Raw genomic sequence first — 20,903 nt, forward strand, 5'->3', positions numbered from 1 at the left:
TACCGACTGCTTGCCATCCTGCCCAAACTGGGCCTCAGGCATCTGTGGTGACTGGGGGTCACCAAATGAAATTAATAGGCAGCAGGTTTAAAACGAACAAAAGGAAGTATTTCTTCATACAACGCACAGTCAACCTGTGGAACTCCTTGCCAGAGGATCTTGTGACGGCCAAGACTATAACAGGGTTCAAAAAAGTACTAGATAAATTCATGGATAGGTCCATCAATGGCTATTAGCCAGGATGGGCAGGGATGGTGTCCCTAGCCACTGTTAGCCAGAAGCTGGGAATGGGTGACAGGGGATGGATCACTTGGTGATTCCCTGTTAATTCCCTCTAGGGCACCTGGTATTGGCCACTGTCAGAAGACAGGATACTGGGCTAGATGGACCTTTGGTCTGACCCAATATGGCCGTTCTTATGTTCTTATGTGTCTTCCCTTCAGGAATCTGTGACCAACGAGATTAACCTTCTTGAAACAAAGTCTATTTATTTAGCAGTTGGAACCAAGCATTGGAGAAAAAAGAATTTTAAAACAACGCACAGCACACATGCATCTTTAGACTCATCTGAGCTTACACTTCACAACAAGCCAGGCTTTCTTCCTAAGTTACAGGAGCAGAAAAGATCCAACTTCTAGGCAGCCCAAAGCCTCTTGACTGTCGGTGTGTGACTTATCTGGTTCTCCCAGACTGACCAGCCCTGTTCAAACTGCTGGTGGTGAACCCCATGGGCTACTTGAGGCATAAAGGTTATACATTCTGACCCGAAGAAGAGCTCTATGTAGCTTGAAAGCCTGTCTCTGTCACCAACAGAAGTTGGCCCAATGAAAGATATTCCCTCCCCCATTTGTTAGAAAGGCTATTAGGTGGCTATGCTCTGCTACCTAGTCAGACCATTATACGGTACAGAAATAGCACCCGAGTAACAAACCCAAACACAATATTAATCATTCTTAAGTAACATTCCAACTTTTGTACCTGCACCACCAGTTATTTTGGTGCAAATCTGGGTGGGCACTCTGATTTTGGGTGACATGTCCTACTTTTATTGAACTTGAGTGAGTAAAAACAGACTTTGGCCAAGATCAAAAGAGGTTTGAGTTCAAAATGATTTCATTATTTTGGTTCCAGTTTGGGTGTAGACCAGTCCTAGTGTACAGGTTCAAGCTAAACCGATAGACGGCAAGTTTCAACGGATATCAGGGCATCCAAATTGTCACCAGTTTACCTAAATTGGTTTAAAATCACATCTTTAGTTAAACTGGAGCAACTCTGTGTGTAGACCAGAACTTAGGTCCTGTAGTCACATGCAAGACTCCTCTGCAGAGTCATTCTAGTTTCAGGTGCTAAAAACCTAAATTAAGACTCAAGCCACTGCTAAGCCACCCTGGTGGATGGGTCCAATCAGCCCCAACCCAGATATAGAGGGGGTGAGAATGTGTCTTTGGGTCCAGAGGGAACTAGGACAGAGGAGACGCTGGATGGAAAATCCTAGGGACAGTTTGGAACACAGAAATCGCTAGTATCCTGCCTCTGGCATTGACCAGTGTGAGATGTTTCAGAGATGTGTAGGAAATGCCATAATGTCTAATTATGGAATACCTGACCTGCAGTGGAAGTGTCTTCTTCATCCCAGGCTGTTAGTGGTTGGCACCTGACGGGCAGTCATACCTATGGATGAGTGCAATGAAGGCAGAATTGCTCGATGCCAAGTGGACTTTCTACAGAGAGACACGTGTTTCAGGCTCGGCCCTGATCAAATAACCTATCGGTCCATCTCCCAGAAGAGTCCCAAAGAATGTAGACCATGCTTTAAAATCAACAGTGATGTGCTATGGCAGTTCAGAGCCCAACACGGCACAGGTGAAAGCCTATCCACGCTCTGCCTCTGGCTTTTGAAAGATTGTAATATTGTTGTCTGTGATCTCTTTCCTGTGAGCAAGAGACCAAAGCAGAGACCCGGCTGCTGTGACTACAAGGAGCATCTGGCAATGCAAAATCTAGATCTGGGTCTGGATTCCCGTATGCACTCCCACTCCCCAAATTAGATGATTTTCAGATCCAGGCTTTAGCTCTGGCCTCCTCGCTCATTAGAATTGGATTGTGTGGGCTAAACTCCTTTCCGACAGCAGCGATTCCATTTTCCTCTGGTCTTAAACAGCTTCAATCCATCTTACTGCATTACAGAATCTGTGTTGATTGTTCTACTGTACTGAGTAATAACAAGTTGTACTTTCCAGATTACCCCAGGGAACTGTATTCACAGCTTAGCTGCACCATGTATTCGGGAGGGCAGGCACACAACGGGGTAATTTGATTTGTCACAACAATGCAGAGAGCTTCTCCTGGGAAGGGAGGGGGATGGTGGAGCGGGAACAAACGGGGATTGGCTGCTCAGGGAAGGCAGAGAAGGAAGAAGGGGACAGGACTTTGGCAAGAAGGTGGGGGAAAGCCAGTGAAAGGATACGAGGGGCCTAATTCCCCTGCGGCAGGGTGCGAATAACTCCCCCTGACCCTGTGCGTGGAGAGACAGATGAGGCAGTGGCAAGCGGAGAAGCAGTGGAGGGGGCAGGAGGAGCAATGGGGCATCTAGACCACAGAGGGGAGGGGAAATGAAAGGTGGCTAAACAGATTTATGCTTCCAGGCACCCCAGGCTTTCCCAACAGCCAATAAACTCTCCCTCCTGGGAAAGAAAGCCTGCAAGAGGCTGGAGTGATAGTCAACGGAAGAGCGAGTTATAATACAAACCATTGGTTGGAGCAATGGACTGAAGCAGTTTAAAACTTAGTCACATTGAATTTCAGAGGTCTGTGATCCCCATTTCCCCCAAACCATGAGGCACAGGTGCTGAGATGTGTGGTGGTAGGGAAAGGCAGTGGAAGATGTGGGATGGCGCCGCGGGACTCAGGGCCCCGAGTTCTACTCCCATCTCTGCCACAGACTCAGTGTGTGAACATCGGCAGGTCACGTCCCTTCTCTGTGCCTCAGTTTCCCATCCGTGAAATGGGGAGGATACTTACCATCCCAACTGGCCTGAGATCCTGGGATGTATAGGGAAAGATATTATTTCTTTCTGGTACAAATATCATCAAGAAAAAAGAACCCTTTGCTGGCACTCACTGGTTACAGAGCAGACTGATATCACAGGAGTCCAGTTGCCAGATGTGGGAGCTCAAATCGCCCTCCATGCAACTGACTTCAGCAGAGCTACTTCTGGCTCCTCACTTTTTACCTGTACTGTTAAGAAACATCTCTGCAGATCAGTGGTACATGTGAGCAGGTCCAGAAGTGACCGTCATGTAATCCGCTGAGACAAGATAATCATGCGTGTAACTCTGTAATAACCTGGCAGGGGGATTTGGTCTCCTCCCACGGGAAATGCAAGCGAGAGACAGGGGCAGGGGAAACCCCTGTACGTGCATGTGCTGTGGGGAGGGAAGTGAGCGGGATCACTGGGCGAGGGAGTAACCGAGTTAACAGGGACTGTAGTGCACAAGGAAATCTTGCTTTCTTTCTCTGAGCCTGATTCTGGTCTCCTTCCCAACAGGGTAAGTCCAATGGTTTCCGTGATGTTATTCCTAATTTACGCTGGTGTATATGAGCCCAGAATTGCACTCTCTCTCTCTCCCGCTAATGGATATTTGAGATAGAGGGCCAGATCTTCAGCTGACGTAAAGCAACATCAATCCACGGAAGTCCATCTAGCTACAATGAGTTGCCCTGGCTGAGAATCTGGAACTAAACTACAGTGAAAGTGAACATGCAGAAGTGGTCGGGTGAGTTATAGGCTAGTTGAGCATAATGGTCCCTTCCTGCTGGAAAATCTATTAATCTATATCAAAGCATCACTCTTTAGATGGACACAATAACTCAACCCTCGATCCTACAGTGGTTTCCCTCCATTCAGAACCTTATGTTTCTGCAGAACCCCATTGACTTCAATGAGGCTCTGCAGGACTCCACCCAGGCGTCGCTTGCTACAGATCAGGGAGCAGATTAGTCAGTGTGTGCACAGGGGCAGTCAATTATTTTTTGTCACAGTCCAAATTTCTTGGCCCAGGTATAATCAAGGTCCAGACTCCAGAGAAAATACTTAAAAACTAAGAACAGTCATTATAATAATAAGTACGTAAAAAGACTTTGGGGTCTGTTCAAAAGCATCTGGCAATGCAGATCTGGCCCATGGTCTGCCTATTGACTGCCCTGTGGGGTGAATTACACCCACTGATCGAACTATTGCTAGCACTATAATGACATGGTTTTCATCTGGAGATCATCAAAAGCCCCCCCAACCCCCCAGCCTTCTACAACAAATCACCATAATCATAAAAACCACCCTACTGAATAGTAAAGATATACATTTTATCTATGACATACTACACACACACACCCCTTGCTAAATGGGATTGCGAGGGTGAGGTGGTCAGGAAATTATTTTGACAAAATGTTTTTTCATCAGAAAATTCCAATTTGTTGAGAAAGTTTCTCAGATCCAGGATGGAGAGAGAGAGACCCCAGAATAGGCAAAATTTCCCACTGTCTGGGTAGGTGCCTTAATCTCTGGGCTACACCCTCTGCCCCGATGATCATTTATTTATACAAAGTGAAATGGCACCAACTGGTGAAACTGAGAGACAGGGCCCCAAATCAGGCACAGCAGGGACTTGAAGCAGGTTCTCACACATTCCAGGTAAGTACCCTAAAGCAATTAGCTACCCTGAGCTGGGTATCTTCCTGGGTTTGGGGGTAAAAACCATTCAAAAGGCCTAGATTTTGTTCCAATGCCAAATGAAAACAAAGGCACAATACTCGATTTTTGTGTATGTGTGTGTGAAATGGAATTCTTGTTTTCCGGTCAGCCCTAGCTATGAGTCTGCATTGGAAGCCGGCTGCTGCTGGATACATGCAGTGAATTTAGGTTTATGAGCACAGGGAGTGAGAAATGGGGAAGTCCCCAGAAAGCCAGGAGACTGTCAGTCATTTTATTCCAGTGTACCAGTTCTCGCCACGAGCGTTATGCGCTCAGTATAAACACAGAGAAGCAGCATGGTCCAGAATGTAGGATAAGGGACCTAATATATATGCACCCCGCTGGGATGCGAAATACAACCATAATGCAAATCATAAGGAACAATAAGACACATTAGTTATGAACCCACATCACACACCTGGCTGGGCTGCTTTTCTAGTGCTGCAAAAGCCTTTGAATAAAACATCCAGATCTATTTCACCGTTGAAGCAGCTCCAATTCACGTTGGATCTGAGGCCAGAAATACAATCTTTGCTAGAGTTACAATGATGTCCCTGTGACAGCGCCAGTCACCTCAATATCTCAGATGCTGATTGAATCTTCCTGGCAGGGCCAGTCTCCTGTGAACTAGATTCTGGTGGCAGTTACACTGGTGTAAATCCAGAGTAACTCCATGGACTTCACAGGAGTCGCTCAGGATTTCCACGGGAATAAGTGAAAGCAATATCTGGTCTTGGGTCTCTGTGTCTACAGAGGGTTTCAGCCCAACAATGGACTGTAAGAGAACGGTATAGGAAGTGTAAGTGATCGGTTAATAGAGAGGTAAATGGTCTCTTCCTTTCCTCTAGTTTGGATCTTTGTTCAAGTGGTGAAATGGGACCGGTTCCCTGTAATTGCTCTGCTCTCACATATAACTGCTGCCTCCCATGTGTGGCTTGTTGACATTTAAATAAGTCGCAATTATGTTGAGGAAGTAGATTGCACAGACCCCAGAGGATATGGGTAGAGGACACATCCAGGAGTGGCTGCAACATATTTAACACACGCATGCATGACTCACGCTGATTTGCATTGAGTATATCCGGGGGCGCAGGGGGAGATACAGTTTATCCTAAACGCTGGTTGAAAGGAATATAGCATGTTCCTTGAGTGGCTTCTCTTGCAAACCATGTGCGTCAGTGAATTTCAATGGGATTTCGGTGCCTAACTCCCTTCAGCTCCATTGAAAATCTCAGCATCTGTTCCCTTTCCTCGCTCCCCTAGACCCTCTCTTCTGCATACTCTAACCCTGGCCTCATTTCCCCTCTCTCTCACTCCTGCTCTCCACCCACTTCTCCTTCCCCTCCCAGAAAGGATCCCTCCTTTGACGCCCGTCCCTCCAGCTTTACACTTGCTGCTCCGTGCCTTTTGTGTCCATTTCCCCCAAATGCTGGCCTCCTCTCTGCTTCAGTCCCTTCCCCACTCCGCTTTCTGCTCCCAGATCCCCTTTCCAGTTACGCTCTAAACCCACCAGTCTTCTTATTGCCCCAAACCTTCCTGCTAATGGCACTAGTTCTCCACCCTATGATGCCACCCTGGCCTAACAACTTCTCTGTGCAACAGCTGTTGCGACAGATGTTGACATAGAAACTGGAAAGATCGATTAGGTTTCCTGACCCAGTTATTCCTATTAGAGACCACTTCCCTAGGGGAGGGAGTGCAGGCCAGCATTTAGGGAACTGGACTAGGACTCAGGAGACCCAGGATCTATTGCTGGCTCTGGGGAAAGCCATTTCTGATTGACCCAGGCTGGGACGCTCACTGTCGCGGGCTGTGTAAACACACCCGACGCGTTACTCTAATATGAAGCAATAAGAATGGTAATTTCTAAAGACAAATCCACTCATGGATCTAATGGCAGCTCAGCCTCCCAGTGTTACACGCATGCCATGGCTGTAACAATTACAGAGCTTGGAGACCTCAACAAGTAATAGCAGGGTAGTATTAAGGAAACCAGAATAAAATAAACTCCTTGAAATCCGATGAGCCATTTGAGCTCTGTGCTGCATGCTTCTCTCCTCGATTGCAGGATTATATTAGGAACGAAGCTTCGCTCCTTGCCTGCAGTTGCATCTGAACTCTCCAGACCCTCTGCCAATCTGATCACAGATGAATTGGAGAATGTAGGAGGCTTCTAGGGACTCTCTCTGACTGTGTGTCTGCACAGCCTCTGGCATAATGGCGCCTTGACCTTGGTTGGCATCGCAAGGTGTTACTGTAATATAAGATGATGTCACCCAACCCAGCATCAATATTGCAAAAACACACACCAGGATATGCATCAAACCCGGTACAGGCTTGTAAAAATATGCACCAACGGGCAAAAATTGATATGAAAAATGAAGGGAGGTTCAGGTTTTAGAATAAACTCTTCCAAAAGCTTAGAAGCCTATTCAGTCCTTCAGATGTTCCCACAAGACCACCCTGCTATCTAGGCTTTTTATAAGCGTGCCCATCACTATGGTGTCTGTCCAGCCTCACAGTTTTCCTTCTCACAACTAGCCCATGCCCTCTAAGAGGCTCTGGCTCCTGCTGCTTCCTGTCATCTTCTAAAACTAAGGACTTCTGGCTTGCTACTACCTTCTTCCACCTTCAGGGCTGGATGGCATCTCAGGGGGCATCTCATCCTTCTCGCTTCTTTCTGCACTTCTGAAGTTCCCATCTCTCTCTCCCCCCTCCCTCCCTTGCACAAAAGCCTTGTCTCTTACTGGGACCCAGAGCTAGGGTCCGGGAAAAACACAGCAGCCAGTGAGTGATGTCACAAAGACTTGGGCAGCTGCGTGCAGCTAATGAGAAAGGAGGCATCGTCTGGGAGCCATACAGCTGGACTAGGCAGTGAAAAAAGCTGCTGACAGCAGCTCTAAGGGAAGGGACTGGGAGACAATAACCCGCCTCATCCTGTCGTCGTTATTGCCTTAGAAGGCTTGAGCATGTCTCTCTGATGCCATCAAAGAAGATGAGCAGAGCTGAGTTCTCCTACTGCTCCCCATAGAGTCCCCTGAAGCCAACGGCTGCGATTAGATAGGAACTAGGTCGGCACACTGAGAGACCACCAGCAGCTGCCAGCATGTGGTCTCTGCTGCTGACTCCTCTCTGCCTGATCACTGTATTCCTGCTCTTAGAGGCGCCCATGGCTGAAGTCTTTGTTTATGTGGTCTACAAGCAGAACTCCACCTGCACAGATTTTAGAGCGTTGTCTGCCTGCCTGGGGCCTCCTGTCCCGAGAGAGGGCCTGAGGGGTTATCTGATTGAGGCAGCACCTGCAAACGCCTGTCACCCTATCGGGGGTCCACCAGCAGGCGGCAATTCCTCGGCAGCCTTCATCGCGCTCATAAGTAGGTATGACTGCCCGCTGGGGGTTAAGATCCTTCATGCTCAGCAAGCTGGCTATCAAGCTGCTATTGTCCACAACGTGAACTCAGAGAAACTGGTGACAATGGTGACCAACGTTGAAGAAATCAGGCAGAAGGTTGGAATTCCTTCTGTCTTTACTGGGGAATCAGCCTCCAAGCAGCTGAGAAGGGTTATGGGCTCTGAAAAAGGCATTCATGTTACTCTAGTGGTACCTGAACATTATCATAATCCCTGCTGGGACAATGCAAAGCTCTCCATCGGGGACACTGCTAGGCACTACTGGGATCTCCAGTTTGGATATTGCTCCAAACGCATGATTTCTCTTTTCATCCAGGAGTTTGGCATAGCAATCGGCATGATCGTGTGCACCCTGCTGGTTGTGGGCTGCATGAGATGGTGCAGGAAGAGCCAGAAGATAACCGTGAGCACATTCAAAACGGGAGACAAGTACGTTACATGTGTGATCTGTATGGCCGAGTATGAAGAAGGAGACCAGCTGAAGATCCTCCCTTGTTCTCATGTCTATCATGGCACGTGCATAGATTCGTGGCTTCTCATCCAGCCCCAGCGTAAGACCTGTCCAATCTGCAAACAGCAAGTGACTGTTGCCAGATAGACCTTTGACATGGACATGCATCGAAATGTCCCTCTGCAAGTGTAAAACGTTTTAGATGAGGGAAAATAAAATGAGTTTGAGATCACAGCTGCTGGAAGTCTCTGGTGTGTACACACACACACACACACACAAATCACTAACATTTCCTGTAGCTTTCTCCAGGAGGAAAATATATACAGTGCAACCTATTTTACGCAGAGCCCATGGGGCCAGTAACAATCAGTTGCCTAGTACAGGTGAGTCTTTAATTAACTACAGGGCTAACAAAACCATACTGGACCACTGGGCATACTTTAAAGGGGATATTTCAACAAGGGGTTGCCCACTGAAGGTGCAGCACTTTAGGGATCGAGTGACAAAGACTCTGAGCATCCACAGCACCAGCTGAATTCAGTGGGAGAATGAGAACCTCTGGATATCAGGCTCATGTAGCCAGGTATTCCAAAGAGCTCAAAGCCAGAAATTTCAAGTGCTCCATCCCCACAGCTAAGCCATAGCCCTTGTCAGCCCTAGGCTTTCAAAATTAATGTGTCAGAACACTCCCCAAAATCATGAGATTGGCTTACAGATCATAAGATATTTCTGAATAATAAACTTTTGGGATCTTCTTATTCACCTTCCAGTTTCTGACACTGGAGTCACATTTTAAATCTTCCTCTGCCCCCATGAGGGCTAGACATTTAAATGAAAGCTGAGATTCTCTTTCAATCCCTTGACTCCAGCAGTCGGAGCTTTGAGGTAAACAACAAATATTGCGAGACTTGCAATAAAATCATGAGAATCGGCAACACTGCCAGATCTTTTGGTGGCCAGCAGCTCCCATTGTGACCCTTAAGGCCAGAATTTCAGAAGAGCTCAGTCAACACCCAGCACGAATCCAGTGTTCTGCGCACTTGGAAAATCTGACCACTTGTTTTCGTGCCTTAAATGGAACCTACGTGCTTTTGCCAATCAGTCGATAGCGTATCATTGGTTTCGCTCTGCGTGGATGGACAGATGGATGTAATTTCAAGTAATTTCAAGTTCTGCTGATTTTATTTTGAATGGTGATTTACTTTAGATTATTTATTTCCATTTTCTAATGACAAAAAGCTCTGGCCTCGTAGCTCCAGGTGCTTTGACATCCACTAGATGATCACACTCGTAGAAAGAAAAAGGTGGGGCTTTTTGTTTTTAAAGCAGAAAGCAAGTTCAGTCAACCAACCTGGGCTGATATCTCCCCTCCCACATGGGAGAGAATGATCCTAACAGATCATTCGTACTGTGCAGTGTTCTCCAGGCATCATGTTCCTACCCAAGTTGAAGAATTTCAGTTTGCAGTGGGAGGACGGCCAAGAGAAGGGGCATTTATCCCTCGGAAGGATGTGAGCAACTCCCCTTGAGTGCAGCAGGAGATACTGATAACTTACCAGAGATTGGACTGGGACAGAACTGGGTCCAAGAAAGATGGAAGGGTGGCGGACAGGAGAGAACTAGGGAAGACAGGAGGAGAGAAGGGTGCCAGGCAGGTTGGCAGTGATGCTACAGGGACCTAGTCCTGGGGAAGTGCAGCAGTCATTGGGTGATGTCACAAAGCCCTGGGGAGGTGGGTGGGAAAGGTTGCCTAGCAGCTGGAGACAAGAAGCGAGAGAGAGAGAGGGTGGAGCCCGGGGAACCAGCAGACCAGCAAGGTGAACTGAAGGAAGCCTTTTGCAGAAGCTTCCAGGGAAGAGGCGGGGTATAGTTACCATCCTGCTGCTGCTGCTGTTGTCTTCTGCAGAGACTCCAGGGATGTTATGTTGATACCACTCAGACAGGCTGATAAGTGTATGTTTGCCTCCTAAGATCCTTCACGGTTACGCCTTTCCTCTTTGCCCAGACCCAGCACTTGCAAAGGAGATACCCATCAGCATTCAGCATGAGGCCCCCACTCCCTCTCCCTCTCCCTCTCCGTGCGGTCGCCGTGCTCCTGCTTGTGGATGTTGCTGTCGCGGAGGCCTTTGGACATGTGGTTTATGACCACGGCTCCACCTGCGTAGGTTACAATGCACTGCCTGCATGCTTTGGACCGCCCCTCCCGAGTGAAGGGCTGATGGGATACTTGATAGAGGCCATACCTGCAAACGCCTGTGGTCCTATAGAAGGCCCGCCGGCATCCTCCAACTCCTCTGAGGCTTTCATCGCACTCATCCGTCGGTCTGACTGCCCCTTTGGCGTCAAGGTCCTTCATGCACAGCAAGCCGGGTACCAAGCCGCCATCGTGCACAATGTGAATACAGAGCATCTGGTGAACATGGTAACTGACGACAAAGAAATCAGGCAGCAGATTGCGATCCAGTCTGTCTTTACAGGGGAATCAGCCTACAGGCATCTGAAAAGGGCTTCACGTTACGAAAAAGGGGCTTATGTCACCCTGGTGGCACCCAAACATCCTCATAACCCTTGCCAGGACACTGCTACGCCTTCCATGTGGGCTACTGCTAAGCGGCACTGGCCTCGCATGCTGAAATATTCCGCATACCACGTCATTCTTTATGTCCTCCAGGAGTTTGGGTTCATGATCAATGTGATCATTTGCACCATCCCGCTTGTGGTCTGCGCACGATGGTGCGCGAAAGGCCGGAAGATAACCCTGTGCACCTTCAAAAGGGGAGACCGGTATGAGACGTGTGTGATCTGCATGGCCGAGTACGAAGAAGGAGACCAGCTGAAGATCCTCCCTTGTTCTCACACCTATCACTGCGCATGTATCGACACCTGGCTTCACACCCAGCCCAGGAATAAAACCTGCCCCTTTTGCAAACAGCAGGTGACAGTTGAAGCTCAGGATGTCAGTCTGCACGGAGAGAGGAACCCACAGGAGCAAGGTGGGGGAGAGGAGGACCACGTGGAGGATGGGGAAGATGAAGATGGTCATGACGATGAGTATATTGAGGGAGAGGAAGAAGACGACCAAAGTGTGGACACTGAGGAAGGGTATGATGAGCTGGAGAATGACCCTCATTGAGTAATAGACTCAAACCAACCCAATATCAGTCCAAGCCACACGACCCCCAGCTTTTGCCCATCACTAGCTCCAGCCTGTCTATTGGGAAGCATTTAGCTCAGTTCAGTTTTGGCTCCTTTCTCTCACTCCCCACAATAAAAGGCATAAAATGTCTGCTGCAAATATAACTCTCCTTAGGCTGGTGGAAATTAAATGCATTTGATACCATTGAGTTCCTGGGAATTTCTGGTCCCCATCCACTCACATTTCCTATTGCTTTTGTCTAGATGGAATATATATACACAAATACATGCAGTGAATCTTAGTTTAAGGAATTGCATTGTGACAGTGCATAGAGGCCCTGACTGAGACTGGAGTCCCATTTCGCGGGATGCTATGTAGACATAGCGAGTCATCGGCTGTCATGACAAGCTCCAACCTAAAGAGAACAACAGGGAAACAGAACCTGACTGTTGACTGAAGTGACTGACCCAGATCAGAGGGAGAACTGGGACTAGTTTCCAGGCCAGCATTCTGTCCCCTGAACCTGAGCTACCCTTTGGCAGCAACTTAAGAGCCCGGTAACAATTCCTTGCAGGGTACAGGTTAGTCTGTAGTGACAGGTGCAGCCGAACTGTTCAGGGGTACTCTGAGGATACTTTAAAACGGTCCCTTAAGCCAGTGGGTGGTGATGACTGAACGTCCAAATCATTCAAGTAGGATTCACTCCATGCAGGTGGGCAGAGAGAAAAGATACGAAACATTTTCAAGGTCTCCATAATCGGCTGCATTTTGAAGGCTGGCTGATCGCTCCATGCATTCAGCAGAGGCAGACATGACAGGTACATGTAAGCTCCTGCTCTCCAGGGTTTTCCGGGTCATTTTCCAAGCATTTCTAAACACTGTAAGAAGGGCAGGATTTATGTACTAACATGCCCCAAATCAGATATTCATCTCCTCTCTCTCGATTGGTTACAGGAAGAGCGATTTGTTCATTTTGGAGAGCCTCTGAGTGCATCTCCAGTTCACTGAGCCAGAGCCGCAGACCAGCAAAGGATTCAGCCCACACTCAATTAACACCCTATGACCAGCCAGTCATATAGAGACACTCTCCTGATCATCATCAGCCCCCTATCCCACACTAAAAAATAAAGCATAGAACCTCTTTATGACCACAGCTGGTCATAAAGGTCTGGCCTGACTTACCAGGACTGAGCGATCCACAGGCACTGTTACACCAGTACCAGAGCCAAGGGCTCTTTACTGGGTGTGAATATCCTGCTACCAATTGTCAGCATTCAAGTCATTGGGCTGTCGGCAGATCTCAACCATCAGGGTCACACAGATAAAGGAAGGTCTATGGCCAACATTTTCCAAAGAGGCTAGTGACTCTGGGTACCTCTGGTTCTGGGTGTCTATTTTGAGACAACTAAAAGGGCTTGATTTTCAGAAAACACTGTCTGAAAATTAAGCCCCTGTCCCATGTCTCAAGTTTGGCACCCCAAATCACTAGGGACTTTGTAAGATTTTGGCAGGGGTTCAAAGCTAGCCAGAGCCTAGACCCTGTAGCACTGTATAGATGAGAGCCAACCTCTTGAATTGCACCCAAAAGTAACCCGGGAGCTAGTGCAACCTATAAAGCGCAGGTGCAGCGTGCTATGGAAAGGAAACTCCACTAAGAAAATATCCTGCTGTTTTCTACATCGTTTGAAGCTTCAGGGTATCGCAAGGTCTGGCACATTGCAGTAATCCAGCAATGGGCTGAGCAACCCATGGATAAATGCAGTGAGGTGTGTAGCCGAGTGGAAAAGTCATAACTAGAGCTGAACGAAATTTGGAATTTCCATCCCACAGAAAATTCCAACGTTTGTTTTCATCCCAAATAGGATGAAATGTTGAAATGCTGAATATTATCATTGAATAGAAGTTCTGAAAAATTTCAATTCGGAAAACGCTGAACGATTTCATTTCAACATTTTCATTTGAAGGGAAATATTCTGACATTCCTGAAACGGAAATGTTTTATTTCGGGGTATTGAACTGACCCAAAATGCTTCAAGAGAGGCAGGATCTGGACACAAAAGGAAGAGATGAGTTCTCCACTCTGCTTACCATTATCAAAGACTATCACACTGTAAATCTAAAGCATCTGCCACAGATGCCTTGACCTCCTGCACTGTAGCTGTCTGATCTTCCACCCGCCATCAAACATTAATAACTGTCTGCAGAGCCAGGTTGGCTTATTGCTGGGATGAGACGTGCTCCTATTTGCCACAGGTTGATTATTAGTAACTTCTCTAGAGATTGCTTTATCCAAGTTACAGCCTGTACGTAGGATAAACCGTAGAGCGTCTGCACAAGGAAATGCACCAGAGAAAAATATGGAGAAGCTAGATCCTCAGCTTGAGTAAATCGGTGAAACTCCATTGACTTCAATAGAGCTGCACAGATTTACCCCGGCTCAGGATCTGGCCAGTGTGACACTGAAACCGAGTTCAATTCATGTTCCTGTTTAATCATCGGTTAGGAGCAAATTTGGGGAGAGCGTGGTTAGGGGAGGGGCTGGAAAAGGAGAGGCAAGGCTCATGTGGAGAGTACAGAGAGGCAGGCAGCTACATTACAGCAGCTTCTGGAAGTGCTCTCTCCTCTTTTCCTTGAAGTCCATGCAATCTGCTGTCTTGGTATAATTGCTGTTAATTTAAACGTCAGCAAGCCACACAGGGGAGTCAGCAGTTTTAAGAGGGAGCAGAGCAATTACCGGGAAGGAGTCCCCATTTCACCACTTGAACTGAGATCCAAAGGAGAGGCAAGCAAGAGACCATTTTTCGCTCTCCATTTAACTGACTTCTAACACCTTCCATACTAAAAAGGCCACAACAACCTGAAAATATTTGAGAAAAGGGCCCAGCGTAGAAGCAGAATTACAGAGTGTTCTGGATCCAGCCAGGTACAGTAGCAGGGTGACCAGATGTCCTGATTTTATAGGGATGGTCCCAATATTTGGGGCTTTGTCTTATATAGGTGCCTATTACCCCCCACCCCTGTCCCGATATTTCACACTTACTGTCTGGTCACCCTACACAGTAGCAAGGGATACTGTAATCAGTGGGAAGACCGGAACGATCCCATCAGAAAGCTAGTCCTGAGTTTTTCGTCAAAACGGGGTGTTTTTGTTTTATTTTAGGAAAATGTCAATTGGTTGAAGCTGAAACTTTTCATGAGAAATGGGTGGTTTTGACAAATTTTTCTACTGGAAAAAATTCTGAGGATTATTTTTTTTTTTTGTTAACTACTGAAATAAAATTTTCCAGTTTTCTGGTTCAAAATGCTGCTTTGTTTTGAAAGCGAAGCTAACTATGGTAAAAAGAAAAAAAAAGTTTTTTAAGTGATCAACATTGAAACAAAATGTTGCGCCGGACCCAAACCGTTTCTTTTTCAGATTTTTGGTTTGAGAAAAACGTCAATATTTCGACTTTTTGTCCTGATTTGAGACAGAAACATTGTTGAAAAATCTCAAAAACTTTTTTGTGGGATAGGAAAGCCGTTTCCCTCCCAGATGCAGCTCCAAGGCTAAAGGGGAATCCTGTTGGAAATATTCCCAAGCAGAAAGAGATTGGAAGGGGATCGGTTCCAAAAGATCCAGCCAGAGACAGACAGAATCTTGCTAAGTGAGATATAGATGGGATCCTGTCAGAAGGCTCTACAATATTTTCAACTGCCTGTCAAACAGCCCTCTTGCCCCCTTTAGCATATTCCCTGCTCCTATAAAGCACAGAACCAAAGAACGATTTATAGATCTTATTGGTGAGAGCTCATTTTTGTCGTTTTTCTCATGCATTTCTCATGCAGGGCTTGTGCGTGGGAGGGGGAGGGGGTGCAGGGGTGTGTGTGTGTGTGTGTGTAGTTTATTATATTGCTAGGTGTTTTACCAGCCCCACGGAGGAAAATGCTGACGACCTGACCCAGTGCCGAGAACTATCACAGTTAGACAACCAGCAAAGTGTCAGCACTCTAGATCACTGGGAGCAATTCAGGCTACACACAGGGTGATCAGCCACCTAAGTGCCACCTTTCAGTAAGGATGAAACTCATCCCTGTGCAAAGGGCCAGCACTAAGAAAGCAACTACACTGAGGGTTTAAGTGGGACATAAGTGATGGACAGGTCTTGTGATGGCTGATGCACAGGAGTGAATTTCAGCCTTGAAGACTGACATATAATATCTACTATAGTCAAAAGGGATGTGCCAAATGCCCCGCTGGCAGAACTCTAGTGACTTCAGTGGAATTATACCAGCCGGGAATTTCGCTTTGCATCCCTAATAACCATCTGGAGGAGGAGGGATGGGGAAGGAGAGAATCAACTTGGCCCGCAGAACCAGCAACCTCTATTTTTCACAAAGGCTGTATGGGGATTTTACCTACATTCATGGCCACCCAGAGGATTCAGGGGGCCTGGGGCAAAGCAATTTCGGGGGGCCCCTCCATAATAAAAAAGTTGCAATACTATAGAATACTATATTCTTGTGGGGGGCCCTGTAGGGCCCAGGGCCTGGGGCAAATTACCCCACTTGCCCTCCCCTCCCGCCGGGCGGCCCTGCCTACATTCCCATCCATCATTGTGCAGGGTGGGTTTTAGCTCCTCGAGCCCAATCCTGAGCCCGATGCCTTCAGTGAGAGTAGGACCAATGTGATTTCTTCCCTGGAAGCAATTGCAAACAGGATGCAATCCAGCTCCGCTGGTGACTGGACCCTTCTGGCTGGATCCTTTCTTCACCCTTCCTGCTCACTGATTATTAGACATGGTCAGAAAAGAGAATTTCCATCCCAGGAAACTTTTTGAGATTTCAACCTTTTTTGGGTCCCAAATCAAGATGGAAAGCCAAAATATTTGACTTTTTTGGCAAAACAAAATTCCAAAAATAATTTAGGTTAGGGTCAATTGAAACAGTTAATTTGGCTAAATTTGAAACATTTCATTTTGATTTCAACCCTTTATTTATTTATCAATTAAACAGAGAAAAATTCAAAGCAAAAAAAAATCAAAATTTTTGTTTTGAAAACTTCAAAAACAAGACAGTGACATTTTTAAGCTTTTTTCCTAAATGAAATTTTTCCAAAATCAACACAATTTCTCCAAAAAAAAACAACAACCCCACAACCCAGACAGTTTTGTCAAAATGGCATTTTCCAACCAGCTCTATTGGTTATATGGGGAGAGTGAAATTAAAAGGATAGACCTTGGAAACTGGAGCAGAATTTAACTACTTGGGAAATGATGCTCAATCAATCCTACTCTCCATTTCATTCTCAGTGGCCTCTCTAGAGAGTCTCTCTCTTCCTCACGACTGAGATGGATTCTCCAAGCATCACCAATCCGAGTCACAATTAAATCCAATGTGACCTCCCTTCAGACAAGCTTACACCTGCATAGGCAGATTGGGAAGGCAACCCTCAGCCCTGCCTACTTTGTACGAACAAAAGAGGTTCAACCTGGGGTCAGTGCGAACCAATCCAGCTTTACCTTCTGGATGCAGTCACCAACTCCCTGTGTCATGACTGGGTTTGGGGCCCGGCCTTGCTAGCACTGACAGCTCTGATTTCATTGTACTGAGCAGGGTTTCTTTCCTGGGAGTGCAGGGGCAAGAGAAGGGGAGACTTAGATCATTTCACTAACAAAACCCCTGGTTGTCACCCGGACACTTTGTATGTATAGAAACATACATCTTGTGTTTTCCCTGTTCTCCCTACGGCTTATCTCCCATTCCATCTCGTCACAAGGTCCACACAGGTTTCCTCCTTCTCGCCCGCTGCCCAGGCTGCTAAAATAAGAGTTCTCACGCCTTCTTCCGGTGTTTCACCCTTGTGCTTTATTGTACAGTGCCACCGTGTAGTCCCCTTTATCCCCTTCCTAACCCGTTCCAGGGTCTCTTGAGGCTCCCTTCCTGGTGAGGAGACAGCACTGTAGCCTCCTGTCCCCTCCCTGGCTAGCCTCCTAACTGAGTCTTGTTCAGGGCTATTATACCCCTCCCAGCCTTCAGCCCAGCTGTCGCTGCTTAGCTCAGGCTATTGCAGTGAGCCAGCCCTCGTTAGGGCCGCAGCTGGGCTCCCTGCTGGCTGCTTTGAGCCTCTGCCCCTGGCCTCTCCGCCCGACAGCAGGGCTCAGCCAGCATTTTAGCAGGGCATTCAAGGGGTTTTACCCCTGCCCTGCCACACCCCTCATCAAGACCCCAGTTCTTTTTCTTTTTCCCCCCAACTCTGTTCCTGAATTTCCAGAGCCCGTTCTTGCACTGTTAAAATTTTTACTCTGAGTCGATCCACACCCCTTTCCTCTCTTTCTCTGCCTCCAAATCCCCCTCTTTCTGACCCACTCCTCTGCCTCTTTACACTCTGCACCACTTCCCTCTCTCTGCTCTCAGGGAAGTTTTTATGCACTGTGACAAATCAAGTTACGCCAAGGTGTCTTTGCGCTCGTGAATGTGTGGTACAGCCAAGCCGTGGATATAGTTCTCTGGGGTAATCTGGAAAGTACACGTTGTTATTACTCACTACAGTAGAACAATCAACACAGTTTCTGTAATGCAGTAAGATGGATTGAAGCTGCTTAAGAACACAGGGAAATGGAATCTGGGCTTTGAAAAAAAAATAGTTTGGCTCCCAAAATCCGCTGCTCATAGCTCATGTGTGGTCCTAGGTGTCACGCTCTGATGCGCTCCAGGGCATTTGCTCATAACTGGCAGCATGCTGCGTGATGCAAAGTCCTGCTTTCGTTTATATGGGTGTAAATCCACAGTCACTCCACTGAAGTCCAGGGGCTGGCCATAAATTAAGTAACACATGTTTGGGTGATTTTCAAGACCCACTCACCCCAGGAAACTCTTTGTAACACTAAAAAAAACATGGAAAATTAAGGACCCTGATGCACTTTATCATTTATGAACAGCCAAAGTTATTTTGGGTTTATGCCAGTGTAAATTGGAGCAGGATTTGGCTATACAATTGCAGCTATAAATCCTATTGACCATTTTTCTCCACCCTCTCGGGATAGGGCCTTCCTCTTTGTGTCTTACCTTTGCGCTGGAACTGCCGTTGTTCAGTACTTCGGAGCCACATATATATTCTGAAAACCAACATCCAGGTATTCCAGTTCTATTTGCAATGCTGAGCTGAGCCAAAAGCGAATCTAAGTCACTTTGAACTACTTATTCTCAATCAGTTAACCACAAGGACTGATTTTACACTCACCGTAAAAGATGAAGATTAGTTACTAAGCCACCTCCTCCCATCCCCTCTCCTGTGCTAGCCCTGAGCACCTCTCAAATCTTTCTTCATGCATTTATCCTCACAACACCCCATGAGGTAGCTTTCTATTCCTGGCCAAGGCCGCCCAGAAGTGGGGGAGGAGGGAAGTGGGGCAATTTGCCCCAGGCCCCCATGAGAGTTTTTCGGGGCCCCTGGAGTCCCCCGCCACCGAATTACCGCTGAAGCGGGACCCGACGACGAAGTGCTGGGTCTTCGGTGGTAATTCGGCGGCGGGGGGCGCCCGCCGCAGGCCTTCGGGGCACTTTGACGGCGGGTCCCAGAGCGGAAGGACCCCTCGCCGCCGAATTACCGCCAAAACCCCCTGAATCCTCTGGGCGGCCCTGTTCCTGGCTCCTGCTCCTCCCTCATCCTGCTGCACAATCCCAAGCAAGTCATGTGCCTCTGTTTCCCCTCCTACTCCTGCCTATTTAGATTGCAAACTTGTCAGGGTAGAGACTGTTTCTCTTTGTATGTACAGCACCTGTTGGGATGGTGCCGTACTGAACGAATGGTGTGAGCATAACTTGACATGACTTGAACACGGCTGAAGAACTGCAGAGGATCCTGGGAGCAGGGTCCCTTTAAGCAGAAGCGAATTTGATAAAGGACAGGCAAAGCCTGCGTGTGCGATTGATATTGAACCTATTGGTGGGCAAATATGGGCCCGTGCAAAAGTAAATCTCACATGCATAAAGTTCCAGCCTGGAGCACCAGCCGATCCGGTTATAGTGACCCTACAGCAAGGACATCACGCAGAGAGCCAGAGTGAATGATTGATGAGTGAGTAAACGTGGCGTGGTCTTTGTTCGGTACCCCTCCAGCCCCTTCTAAAATACTAATCAGCCAAAATTAATAACCGCTTGCCCACTGGGCATGCTTTTGAGACATGTGACTCCTTTGAGGAAAAAGAGTATAAGAATCAAGCAAAGTAAATTACTGTCACAGAGAGAGATGAGGAGAAAAGGGAGAGGGGATTCCTTAACTGACGCTTGAAGAAGCTGCTGGACAGAGTAGCCAAAACTCTGCTCTGTGGGCTCAAGTAGGATTGTGAACAGAGGAGTTTCCAGGCAGCCAAGGAAGGCCTTGCCTCGAGGGAATCCGAGACAGACCAGAGAGCTGGGGAGAGCAGACCTGGAGAGAAAAAGCCCTCCATCAAATCGGTAACCACCTTCTCTGTTTGCCAAGCAGGAACGGTGTGAGGCTAGCACACAGTTGGTGAAAGAGAGGCTCGCTAAGAGGAATGTATTGCTCTTAATGTATAGTTCTTAAACGTCTAACATAGGAGTTATGTGCTTAATGTAACCCTTTACCACTTGTGTAATTCCTTCTCGAATCAACCGCGGTGTATGCAAGATAATTACTGTGGACCTTTTTCACTGGTATGACAGTAATCCAAGCCCACAGGTCCTGCTTAAATGGAGCAGGGAATTACCTCTGGCTTTCTACAACACAAAATGAGGAGGGATCTGCATTCCTGTGTGGATGGGGATGACCCAATAAATCCCCTCGATTCCCTCTGTAGGGGATTCCCACTAGAAATGCCTCAAGCCCTGTCAAACAATGTCAACCTGTAATTAGAGACTTGCAAACAGGATGGGGGAAAAAATATGGTGCAAGGGGTGAGGTGGATGTGAGAAAGAGACTGGACGAGGCAGTGAAGCAGTGATGTAACCCAGGCCGGGCGAGAAGTCTTTTCTACAGCACTAAGCCATGACAGGCACATGTCATGCTGCAGTATCACCCATGCCACAGTTATGGTGTGGAGGATGAGGCCAGCCCTACACCGGGAAGAAAAGCTGTTCCCAACGGAAAGAAAAGCTGCCATTCATCCAAGCCATTTCTGGCAGAGCTTCAGTGGCGGGTTTGATAATTTATCTG

General features: G+C 47.4%; 2 protein-coding genes across 2 annotated transcripts; both read left to right on the forward strand.

Annotated features, from left to right (window-relative positions):
• Positions 1–7,574: 7,574 nt before the first annotated feature.
• On the forward strand, positions 7,575–8,840 carry ZNRF4 (zinc and ring finger 4). Its single transcript, XM_044998798.1, has one exon. It carries the CDS (start codon positions 7,858–7,860, stop codon positions 8,758–8,760), a length of 903 nt encoding a protein of 300 aa, XP_044854733.1. The 5' UTR covers positions 7,575–7,857; the 3' UTR covers positions 8,761–8,840.
• A 1,520-nt stretch (positions 8,841–10,360) lies between these two features.
• On the forward strand, positions 10,361–11,908 carry LOC123355930 (E3 ubiquitin-protein ligase RNF167-like). The gene has a single exon (XM_044998796.1). The coding sequence runs from the start codon at positions 10,658–10,660 to the stop codon at positions 11,744–11,746; it is 1,089 nt and encodes a 362-aa protein (XP_044854731.1). The 5' UTR covers positions 10,361–10,657; the 3' UTR covers positions 11,747–11,908.
• Positions 11,909–20,903: the final 8,995 nt, after the last annotated feature.

This window comes from Mauremys mutica, chromosome 24 (genome assembly GCF_020497125.1).
Source record: "Mauremys mutica isolate MM-2020 ecotype Southern chromosome 24, ASM2049712v1, whole genome shotgun sequence".
In the NCBI taxonomy this organism is placed as follows: domain Eukaryota; kingdom Metazoa; phylum Chordata; order Testudines; family Geoemydidae; genus Mauremys; species Mauremys mutica.

Coding starts and splice junctions, on each gene's coding strand:
- ZNRF4 (XM_044998798.1), top strand. CDS start 7,858: ATGTGGTCTCTGCTGCTGACTCCTCTCTGCCTGATCACTGTATTCCTG.
- LOC123355930 (XM_044998796.1), top strand. CDS start 10,658: ATGAGGCCCCCACTCCCTCTCCCTCTCCCTCTCCGTGCGGTCGCCGTG.